Below are 11,256 nucleotides of genomic sequence, written 5' to 3'. Positions count from 1 at the left end.
AGAAAGAGGTGGGAGGGGAGGTTTATTTTCAGGACTGAGTTGTGGGTTAGTACTGGGGGAGCTGGAGGTGCCAGTGGTCAAAGCCGGTCTCAGATATCAGCACAGAGCGAAGTCTTAGGCAGCTGTTCTTTGGTGAGTGTCTGTGCGGTTCTCCTTCAGAGTTTTGCTTTCTATTTTCTGAATTTAAACATGTTTACTACCTATTTTCGAAGGGAAGTGTTGTTGGGTTTGTTTTATTTCCCAGGAAACTAATGTATGATGTCTTAAAAGCTGTGACCTGATTGCATTACTTTCAGTTTGTCTTTTAATAGTTTACTGCTGACTCATATAAAACACAGGAAAATGATTTGACCATAGGAAAGCAGTGGTTAAATGCCAGACTAACACACATGTACAATGTAGGTTCTCGTGGTAAAAGTCTGTACGGTCATGACTGCAGAGGCCTTTAGCCAGGAGTTAAATGTATTTGAAAGGCAAACACAGTTACTTTGGGCTCAGTGGCATTTGCAAAATAGTTTACCAGGCTTTAATTGAGCGTGATACATTGCAGTTCATGTTCAAAAAATGTGCAAATAAAAACCACAAAACCCCATCAATACAAAAAAAAATCTTCGGCATATTTTAAATAATTTAGTATATTTAAAACAGATAAGAAATTCAACATAAAAAATCGATTGTCTAATCTATTGTCTATTGAAATTGCTTTTTTATTATGTTTCAATATTTCTTTGCATGTACTTTACTCTAAATACAAGTAATCATCACTTGTACCAATTTTCTTCTCTTCCAAATGACTAAAAATAAGTTCTGGATTCAAAAAGGCTCAATGTAAGTACTTTCATCAGTTTGTTAAATCTAGAACTCAAAATTCAAACAAAAGAAAGATTTCTCTTTTAAGCCTTTTTATGTCAAAGATTTCATTGCACTTTCAGCACAAACTTTGCATCTTAAAGGTAGAGTCAGCGATATTTCCTGAAATACAAGTAAGAAATGGCCAAGTCCCTTTTTGAATAACTGCATGCTCAAGACTGTCTTACCTACTTTTTTGCTCCTTAGGGGGATCATGTGAAAAATTAAAAAACAATTCCTGGTCTTATTTCTTTCTACTGAGGTCTTCATCTTCTTCTCATAAACATGTCAGACAGTTGGGCGTGTTTCGGTGGCGCAGTGGTTATATTGCACGATCTAACCACGATAGCGTACACGACCCATGTATGGAGGCCTTAGTCCTCGATGTGGCCGACCCAGGTTCGACTCTGACCTGTGGTCCTTTGCTGCATGGCTCTACCCCTCTCTCATACCCACTTTCCTGTCAGCTGACTGTATGAAAAACAAGCCACTAGTTCTGTAAAAGCCTCAACAACAAAAAAGTAAACATGTCAAACAGTTTGCTTTTTGCGACTCTCAGCCATTTTCAAAGTATATGGTGAAAGGCTAACACTAAAGCTAACTGGATACATAAACAGAAGTGCACATGTGCAGCTAGCAAGCGGAAACTAACAATGTGCGCGCACACCGGTACCTAACAATGATTGGCTTGTGGGACAAACAAAAGATAAGGTGATACCCTCGCGACAGGGGGACGTGGTTCCAGGGAGAACTTGGCTGGACTAATCCTCTGACCAATCCTTGTCATTCAGACCGGAAGGCTGGGATGTAAATTTTTTTGTTTGTTTTTCTTCATACATAAAGTATTGACTGCTGTCAGGATGGAAGGACCATTTCACCCAGTATAACAAAAAGTGTCTCTGAACAGGATTACCAACCATAGCTTTAACAATGTGTTGGCTGTTTTCACAGTTACACACTTCCATGTTCTTCTTCATCATTGCAAACAGCTATGTTTGAATCTATATGGCTTTAGCCATATAGAGCTCATCTGTTTGCTCTTTAGGGAGTTTTGTTCATTTGTTATTTTGTATTCGTGCAGTCTTGGTTGTTTAGCTCTTGACTTTTCCAGGTGTGAGCCATATTCCACAGGACACTTCAAACCGACCTTGTGTCATTTCATAAACAGTTTTGGAAACTGATTTTAAAATTTTTTTTTTTATTAAAACTACCAGCTGTAAGGAAACATAGATATGTGTCTCCAAAAAATAACACCTATCAACATGAAGTTACCTAGAGTTAGTCTGGAGGGTCATCGTCTCTCATATTTCCAAAGTTATCTGGTTCATATGGTTTCAAACCCACAATTGATACATAAAGGGACTCTTCAACAAATAATATATTTAAATTAGATCATATTTGAGTTTTTTTTATATCATCAAAAGTACTTATCTATCAAAATAAATAAACTTACACAGGTACAAAATGGAAGTTGGAAAAGCCAAAACAGCAACATGCAGACACTTAAAGGAGTTTCAAATTGGCATAGAGGCAAATAGCTTACTGTTGGCCCTCTTTGTGAGGGTACTAATTTTTAGATTAAATATAGTATGATGTTATACATTATCTCTCTGCGTTGTTCTCCCGTCTCTTGTTCACATTGCCAGGCTGGCCGCGGGTGCATGTACATCCATGATGAACTGCTGCCACTCAGGGTTTTAGAGACATCTTGTTTTAGTCTACAGACAGTGCTCAAGCCCCACCTAGTGGTGAAATGTTGCTGATTGCTCCTTTAAGTAAGAGTACCGCTAATTTTCAGACTAATTCTAATTTTGTTTTTCCTGGAAAGTTGATACGAAGGATGTAATCCAAGAAGTTCAGCTAATAAGATCACCTAATTTTTCATGTGTCTTATCTGTGCCGTTTATAACAGTTTTTGTCACATTTACATATTACAATTAACCTCAAGGTTAGGTGACAATGTTTAAGAAAGTAAAAAGAATTGAAATGAAACTAATGAGATATCGGCAAAGTAAAACATAAACAATAACAAAATACCGAGTCATCATTCTTAAATCTGTTTTGAGAAATTCATCCCTTAACCCATCTCTCCTCAACTGTGCATGCACATGAGCCACCAGGAATTAAAAGCCATCTAACTCTGGCAACCTCAATATCACAGCAGGTCAGATGTCCCGTTCAAAGGCTGGTTGCTTTCGCTGAAAATGACCCTGCCTCTCCGCCGTGCAGGCATGGCCACCACTGGGAACCTGTCTGAAGAGCAGGTGCACTGCTCCATCTGCCTGGACGTCTTCACCAACCCCGTGTCCATCCCCTGCGGGCACAACTTCTGCCAGGGCTGCATCCTGGGATACTGGAAAACGAGCCCTCTCTACCAGTGTCCCATGTGCAAGAAGACCTTCCACAAAAGGCCTGACATCAGCGTGAACACCGTCCTGAGGGAAATTGCAGAGCAGTTCAAGCAGATAAGAGTTAAGAGTGTGGAAGGGAAAGGAAGTGGGGAAGAGGGGGTTGGAAAGACAAAGAAGTGGACCCTGGAGAAAAAGAGGAAGGAGGACGAGGAGAGGCTTTTGGAGAAAGATCAAATGCAGCATCTTATGGAGGAGCTGAAACAAAAGCAAGAGGAGAAGAAAAACAAGCAGGAGGTGAAGGAGAGTCAAATGGAGGAGCTGCCCCCATTAATCCCTCCAGTGTTGGCATCTAAAAGCTCTCCTCCATCGTCGCCTCAAGATTCAGCTCCAGCTCTGCCGCTCAAAACGTCGCCTACACCTTCATGCGAAACCCCTTCCGCTTCACTTCCTCAAACGTCTCAGACCCCTCCTCTCCCATCCTCCACCTGGGAGGATGTCCTGTGCGATGTTTGCTTGGGCGAGGGCCGCCCCAAAGCCATCAAATCTTGCCTCGTGTGTCTGACCTCTTACTGCGATGAGCACCTCAAATCTCACGCTTCCAGGTTCACCAAGCACAAGCTGATAGAGCCCGTGGCCAACATGGAGGACAGGATGTGTCCCAAGCACGAGAGGCTGCTGGAGCTCTTTTGCAAGAAGGACCAGACGTGCGTGTGTGTCCTCTGCACCGAGACCGACCACAGGGCGCATTACACCGTCCCCGTGGAGAGAGAGTGGACCGAGAAGAAGGTGAGAAACCCAGACTAACACCCATAAATATACACATGCATGCACAGGGTTCTGCTTATAAACAAGCAGAACCCTATGCATGCATGTGAGGGTTGGAGGGGGGGATTGGTGCCTTATCTCTAATGTACACCATAGACACCATTAGTTCATCACAGGGCAACATAGAGGCACACCCTCTTACCTATGGGTAATTTAAAGAGACCAGTTAACCTAATAGTTCTGATTTTTGACTCTGGAAGGAAGCCAGAGTACCCTGAGAGAACCCAAGAATGCACAGAGAGAACATGGAAACTCCATGCAGAAACTATGACTGCAAAGCCTGAACAAGTGCCAGAACCTGCATCAACATGCAGCCCCTTTTACTTAACCCTGGCTACGTCCCTTCCCTCAGAGGGGTACCAAACTATTTATGATGATTTATAGTAATCACTAACACGGAAAGGGACCTTTCTATTGGATAAAATCACAGCTTTGATTGAAGCGTGGTAAAACAGTGTCATTTCTTGTTATTGTATACAAGCAGAACCCTCAATCTCACGCTTTGTTGTAGTTTTAGTGATCTGGTTACACTTTATAACCTGTCTATAGTCACTCCAAACTGTAAGGAAGATGGCGCGTTCTCTTGCATATCTCTTGCACAGTTGTCAAAAATTATTTTAAGTGAAAGACTTTAAATCTGATGATGGAGGTTAAAAAAGACATGTTTCTGCATGTCTTAGTAAATCCAGTTGTCTTTTAGACTAGCTTCTTGTGATTCTTCTGATTACATCTTTACTCATACTGAAAATGGTAAACTTTGAGTCTTCTCGATTCAATAACAGCATCCACACCAAACAGTTTTGCTCCTAGCGGGACCTGGTAGCCTACATAACGGTGATTGAAAAAAAAAACATTAGACATTTGATGCCTGTGCAAATTCTCAGTTATCCGGGTCACCGTTACAGCAAACAGGCTTAAATCAGAGGCAACTCCTGGATAGGTGCAGAAATATTTTCAGAAAAACTGAGCAGTTGCCTCCGATTTAGGCCTGGTTGCAGTTGGATGTTTGACTTTGCAACTATCAGCAGATATCTGAAGTTTAGTTAACAGAACATATGCAGCAAATGCACGAACATGTTAAACAGTTAAAATATCAGTAAAAACATTAATTCTACATCCGCCATCTATGTTGTTAATGTCACACAGGCGCTGCTGAAAAAGACAGAGATAGATGTCCAGCAGATGATCCAGGAAAGAGTGAAGAAGGTGGAGGAGATCAAACACTCTGTGGAGCTCAACAAAGTGAGTCAGACCATGTACCGTCCATTATGCTAGGTGTTCCAACATAGTAGGGAATACCACATTGACTTCCTGTCAAAGCTATAGAATTCTTTTCTAAAACATCTTGTTTCAAAGATTTGATAGTTGGTAATGTTTTTTTTCTCTCTCACAAATTAAGCACTCATGCTCTTTCATCAATGCAGATTTGAACGTTTGTGTGATTTCTGCTTTTAGGTCAGTGCTCAGAGAGAGATCGAGGAGAGCATCCAGGTCTTTTCAGAGCTGGTGCGCTCCATCCAGAAGGCTCAGGCTGAGCTGGTTTTAGTCATCGAGGAGAAGCAGAGGCAGACGGAGAGGTGGGCCGAGGGCCTCACCGCCGAACTGGAGCAGGAAATCTCGGAGCTCAAGACGAGGCACGCAGACTTGGAAAACGTGGCTAGGACAGACCATATTCACTTCCTGAAGGTTAGGAACAATTTATTTAAACGCAATTCTGTTATCCGTCTTTGCTTTTATTGTTATTGTGGCTGTCCCGTAAAGGCCAGTGTTGTCACATGCATTTTTGCTAAAGGAGAAAGACAATCAGCCTGGCCTTTTAAGGTCAAAACAAATCAAGCAGCAATAAAATCTGTGACGTAACTTACAATGTGCGTCAGATTTGTCCTATTATATCAGTCGTATTATATCAAAGCCACAACATATCAGATAAGCCCTTGTGACATGCTGACCTAAAAGCTGTATGAACAGGAAAGGTAAGCAGGTGAGCTGTCACAATCGTCAGGCTGCAACGCCACTCAGTTAATTAGTTGTTTTGCTCCATTCTAAAACGGGGGTTTTCACAAATGCATACACATAATTCCCACAGAAAATACAGCAAAATGAACAATTCCTCCTGTTGTTTCCAGTTTCATGGGTAAACAACAGAGAATTATTATTTTTTGCTACAGTTAAGTGTCCATAGCGCTGACAACTGTAGCACGGAGTGGAGGCGCAATGAAAGGCCTTACTGGGAAGCTCATGGATCCCATTTTAACTCTTTTTGGCAAAACTGGCTCTGAAAGTTATCAGAAGTGACATGCTTGCCACTTTTTCTTTGTTGTTTATAGAATCTCTGTATATTGTTAACCTTGCCTCCATCCATGTTTACTTTTAATCTAGATCCTCATTGGTTGGTATTCCTGTAATCACTCCTTTAACTGTTTTGTTCTCTCCTCTGACTTTTCTCTCTATTACCTTTTTCCCTATGTGACCAACATGTAACTCCTTGTTGTTTTGCTCCTCAGTTTTGCAAATTATCAACAAGTTTCTATCTCTCAAAACTTTCACCATTTCGACTCCTCCAATATTCTTTTTCATTTCTCTACAAATCATATTGGGGCTCATATGACCCTGTTTTTCCTCATTTCTGAATCTAAGTATTATTTTGAACTCTTCTCTCACAACTTTCCTATGAACAACCCTTTCCTCATCCGAACTGCTTTCCTCTAATTCCCGTTTGCTTCCTTCACTGTCAAACAAACTCCTATCCACCTCTCCGCCTCTCTGCCTGTTCGGACGCTTTTTTCTCTGCTCTCTGCTTGCTTGCATTTTCCTGCCTTTTACTTTTTATCTCCTTTTTATCTCTTAACCTAAACCACAGAAAGTTGGATTTAGTTTTTCTTTTACTTGTTTTTTGATTTTGATTTTGAAAAGATGCTTTCCTTCAACACACTGGACTTTGACAAGCTTTTACAGAAGATAGCTGTTATGGAACTGAAAATCTGTCGACTCAAAGTGAATTATGATGTAAACGCCGCGCATGGAAATGAAACAACCCTGCCTGTGATTCCGAGCGGTGACCACCAGCCCAGCGACTCAGCGAACAAACAGTTCCCTGAGGAAAATGAGAATCCCTGGACCACTCTGGGTGCAAGACCAAAGGATAAACGAACCCCACGCCTAGACAAAGAAAACTGGCCGAGACTACAGAGAGATGTCCCAGGACAAGGGAAACAACAGCGGGCTGTTCTCAAAACAAATGATAGGAGTAAACCTGCTGGAAATGTTGGAATTCCGTTACTAAACAGATTTAGTCCGCTCCAAAATGTGACCCAGGAGGACAAAAATCAGAGGTATGTCAACGATTTTCGTTCTTAGACATCAGAGAAAAGACATGCCACAGGGCCAAGGACCCTGATATTATGCAATGGTTCTGTAAGGGGGATTAAACATTTCTGTAACAAGAAAAACACAGAGGTGTTGATTTATAACGACGGGAACTGTGGCCTGGTGTCTGATTTAACAGACATCCTTCAGACAGACCTTCCAAGGGTCTTGAAAGAACGTCCGACCTTGGAAAAACTCATAATACAAGCTGAAGCCCTGAAGGACGTCACCCGGATAAGAAAATCAGAAGTATTAAAAGAGGATTACATTCGTTTGTTGAACATTGTTGATGGCCTGAATCTCAAGGTGTTTCTTAGTGGCCCTCTTGCCCCAGTTAATTGTGGAGATGAGATTTTTTCCAGAATTCTGATGCTAAACAAATGGCTGGAAAAAGCATGCAAGCAAACAACTGTAACCTTCATAGACAACTTTAACATCTTCTGGGAGAGGAGACATCTGTTCAGCAGAGATGTTTTTTCTCTAAATAGGTCAGGTGCAAAACGACTGATTTCAAACATCTTCTATTCTGTGAACCATGCGTCATCAGCTTTGTTCCAAAACAAAGTACATCCAGTGCCAAAACAAATGATAAGCCCAGTGCAGCCCGAACAAGCCAAGATAAAGATGGCCAGAAAGATGACACAGAATGAGGCGTTGTCAGAGCTACAGGACGATTCATCCCAGATCTCAGCAGGACAAAGAGAGGACCAAGAACCTCCATCGTCACGAACACCGGTCCAGACTGGACCCACCTCCCCTTCTTCTCCACAAAGCCCAGAAGTTCCTTTTCTGGAATTTTCTCATAACATGAACAAAGTATTTAAGATTGGCCTACAGATGACATCCTCTCCACATAGCCATTCTGCTGTGAATAAACCAGGATTCTCCAAAGGCCTCAGAGCCTCAGATCCTCCTCCTCTACGTATCACGGAACACTCTGGTACTGAGGAACTCCAAATTACTTCGCTGTGATACAGATTGGGCCCTGGCCACACGTTTATCAGACATGACAGTTCCCAGCATTCTGGGCCTTTTGCCGGAGATTATAGAATATCTGTGATAATACGTGGCAGAAATAAGAAAAACAAAAGGATAAACAGGAACAAATACTTAAAAATCATAAACTGTCAGATGCAACCTGTCACAGAGACATCATCAACCACTAAGTCATATAAACTGGGTTTATTAAATATTAGATCTCTGTCAGGAAAATCCCTTTTAATTAATGACTTCATTATTGACAATAATCTTGATGTAATGTTTTTAACAGAAACATGGCTGCATGAATTTAGTGAAGCAGCTATACTGATGGAGTCAACACCTCCAAACTACAATTTTCTTTGTGAGAGCTGACAGCAAAGGAAAGGTGGAGGAATAGCAACATTGTTTAATGATTCACTAACATGTAAAAAGGTGTTTTTTGGAAAATTTGTTGCACTTTAAATTAAGGTCAGCTCCCAGACAAGATGATTGAAATTAAAGTTATTAAAAATAATTTCAGTAATTGTTTTTTATGAAAAAAAAGGAAGAAAAAAATCGAATTTGGTAAAATATAATCGGGAGATTTTGTTTGTAAGCCATATCGCCCAGCCCTAATATATTTGGACCTGACTAAATTTATTAAACAATTATTTATTTTTCAGTAAAATTCCTACTTTTATTCTGCACCACTCTAGATCTTCCGTAGATGTATTATTTTCATTTAAAAAAATTTATTAGCTATGACCTTTAAATAGCTTAAAGAAGCTTTTTCCAAATGGAGCGATTTTTTTTCATCCATATTTTAAATATACACCAATTTCACATTAAATTTTTTTATTATTTACGATGTTGTGTGGCATTCTGCCTTCTCCCTGCAGAGCTTTCCAGCTTTAAGCGCTACTCCACCTGTTAAGGACTGGTCCGAGACCAGTGTTCCCACCGACGCATGCGTTGGCATGATCAGGAGATCAGTGTCTAAACTGGAGGCTACGTTAGGTGAAATGATTGACAAGCTGTACAAAAGCGGTAGGAAACATTACGTTACTTTTAAAACAATTTTAAAAGAAAAGCAAAAACATGTCCATAAGGTGACAATAATCTGAAAACAATTACCTTTTGTCTTGACTTTTGACAGAGATTAAGAAAATTCCGAAATATTCAGGTAATTATTTCCTCATTTTCTGTTGTTATTTAGTTGGAGTTTCTGTTTTGCTTCTTAAACCGTCCTGTAGTTACATCCTTTGTTTTGTGTCTGCAGTGGACGTCATCCTGGACCCCGACACGGCCAATCCATGGCTGCAGCTCTCGCAGGACAGACACCAGGTGAGGCATCTGGGAGCCTGGCAGGAACTCCCGGACAACCCTGACCGCTTCGACACCGTGGTCATAGTACTGGGCCGAGATGGCTTCACTTCTGGACGACACTTCTGGGAGGTCCAGGTGGGGGAAAAGGATGACTGGTACTTAGGTGTGGCCAAGTCTTCCGTCAAAAGGAAGGGTAGGATCTCTGTCAGCACGTCCCAGGGTTATTGGGCTCTGGCCATGAAGAAAGGCCAGGGCTATCGGGTGTCAACAGCTCCGCCACTGGTGCTCTCTCTCGACCCAAAGCCAAAGAGAATTGGTGTGTACCTGGACTACGAGGAAGGACACGTCTCTTTTTACGACATGAAAGCTCAGACCCACATTTACACGTTTGAAGACACTTTCACCGAGAAGATTCTGCCATTTTTCTACCTGTACTGCTGCGACAAAGCCTCCGACACAATGGTGATCTGTCCGGTGCAGGAGAAAAACCTCATCAAGTAAAACAGCACACTTTCATCATGAAGATGAGAACCCTGGAAGAGACTAGAATTCAGACTCACTCGCCTAATTCTATTGAATTGCAGTTTTATGTACTAACGCTGAGTGTTCTGCAAAAGGTTGGACACAAGCAGTCTGTAGTTTTTTTTCTAGTGGAACAACATCTCACCATGTAAAAGCAGTCACCGTCTGGTGACAGACGGGTGAACCCTGGATATGATGCGATGTGCCTTCAGCTTAACACCCTGTCCCTGTGTTTGAGTCTGAAAGCAGTTCTTGAGTTGTTGTGTTGTGATGACAGAGTTGATTAGAAAAACTGCTTATCTAGCCCGGTTAAAACACCAGGCTAGTAAAGCATTCTGGAAGTCTGTCACTATTAATTTACTTTTGTTGGCAGAATTCTTGGTACTCAGAATGAATAAAAACAACATTGCCATTGTAACACATGTTTGTGAGCTTTGAGAATACTAGATGGCTAACCCTTAGCTGCTAAGATGTGTCTTCAAAATTTGGAATATTCTAAAAATGTGTTAAATCAGCAGGCTGTCTTGGACCTTATTTGTTTCAGGGCCACTTCTCAGTTTCAGGTTTAACCAGTGAGCACCAGTGACACCCACTTATCCTACTGTAGAGATCACATATACGCTAGCTGAGCATAAAAATGTGCTCAAAAAGAAGGTTTATTTTAAAACCAAGCACAAGATCAGTGATCGGTATACAAACGTTAAAGATTATAATTATTAAAAAGAGACGTGACAGGTTGTTCAAAATCCCTCTTGGTGTAGCCGCCCTCCCTGGAGTGAGGGTAGCACTCTCTCTACGTGAACCTTCTTCGTTTGCTCTAAAAGTCCAAACCTCAAAAAGCTTCTCCAACATCTGTGTTCTCAGCTTTTATATGAGTAGATAAGCATGATTAACATATGATGAAGCAGTAATACTTAAAATATACTGTCTAGGGTGTCTTATTACACAGCAAGCCACATATGGACTTCCTTTTCACTTCTCCTGGCAGTGTGTCTCACTTACATCGTCTTCAGCAGACAGGCCCAAATCCGAGGCAAACAGACTTTTGGTCAGTTTT

The 11,256-nt window shown here is 41.3% G+C and overlaps 1 protein-coding gene across 2 annotated transcripts; it reads left to right on the top strand.

The window, feature by feature from the left end:
* The first annotated feature begins 28 nt into the window (after window positions 1–28).
* Window positions 29–10,619, top strand: LOC118565605 (zinc finger protein RFP-like). 2 transcript variants are annotated; one of them, XM_036146009.1, is made up of 7 exons: window positions 29–132; window positions 3,011–3,986; window positions 5,172–5,267; window positions 5,481–5,711; window positions 9,251–9,398; window positions 9,508–9,534; window positions 9,631–10,619. In XM_036146009.1, exons 2-7 carry the CDS (start codon window positions 3,054–3,056, stop codon window positions 10,176–10,178), a joined length of 1,983 nt encoding a protein of 660 aa, XP_036001902.1. In that variant the 5' UTR covers window positions 29–132; window positions 3,011–3,053; the 3' UTR covers window positions 10,179–10,619. The 2 variants fall into 2 exon arrangements, with proteins under 2 accessions (XP_036001902.1, XP_036001903.1); XM_036146010.1 differs by having other exon boundaries at window positions 31–132; window positions 3,079–3,986.
* Window positions 10,620–11,256: the final 637 nt, after the last annotated feature.

Source organism: Fundulus heteroclitus, chromosome 14 (assembly GCF_011125445.2).
Source record: "Fundulus heteroclitus isolate FHET01 chromosome 14, MU-UCD_Fhet_4.1, whole genome shotgun sequence".
NCBI classification, from domain to species: Eukaryota; Metazoa; Chordata; class Actinopteri; order Cyprinodontiformes; family Fundulidae; genus Fundulus; species Fundulus heteroclitus.
The sequence above is the reverse complement of the archived record's forward strand: the minus strand, read 5'-3'. Positions and strand labels throughout refer to the sequence as shown.

Coding starts and splice junctions, on each gene's coding strand:
- LOC118565605 (XM_036146009.1), top strand. CDS start 3,054: ATGACCCTGCCTCTCCGCCGTGCAGGCATGGCCACCACTGGGAACCTG. Junction 5,712..9,250: donor ACCATATTCACTTCCTGAAG/GTTAGGAACAAT, acceptor TTCTCCCTGCAG/AGCTTTCCAGCTTTAAGCGC. Junction 9,535..9,630: donor GAAAATTCCGAAATATTCAG/GTAATTATTTCC, acceptor TTGTGTCTGCAG/TGGACGTCATCCTGGACCCC.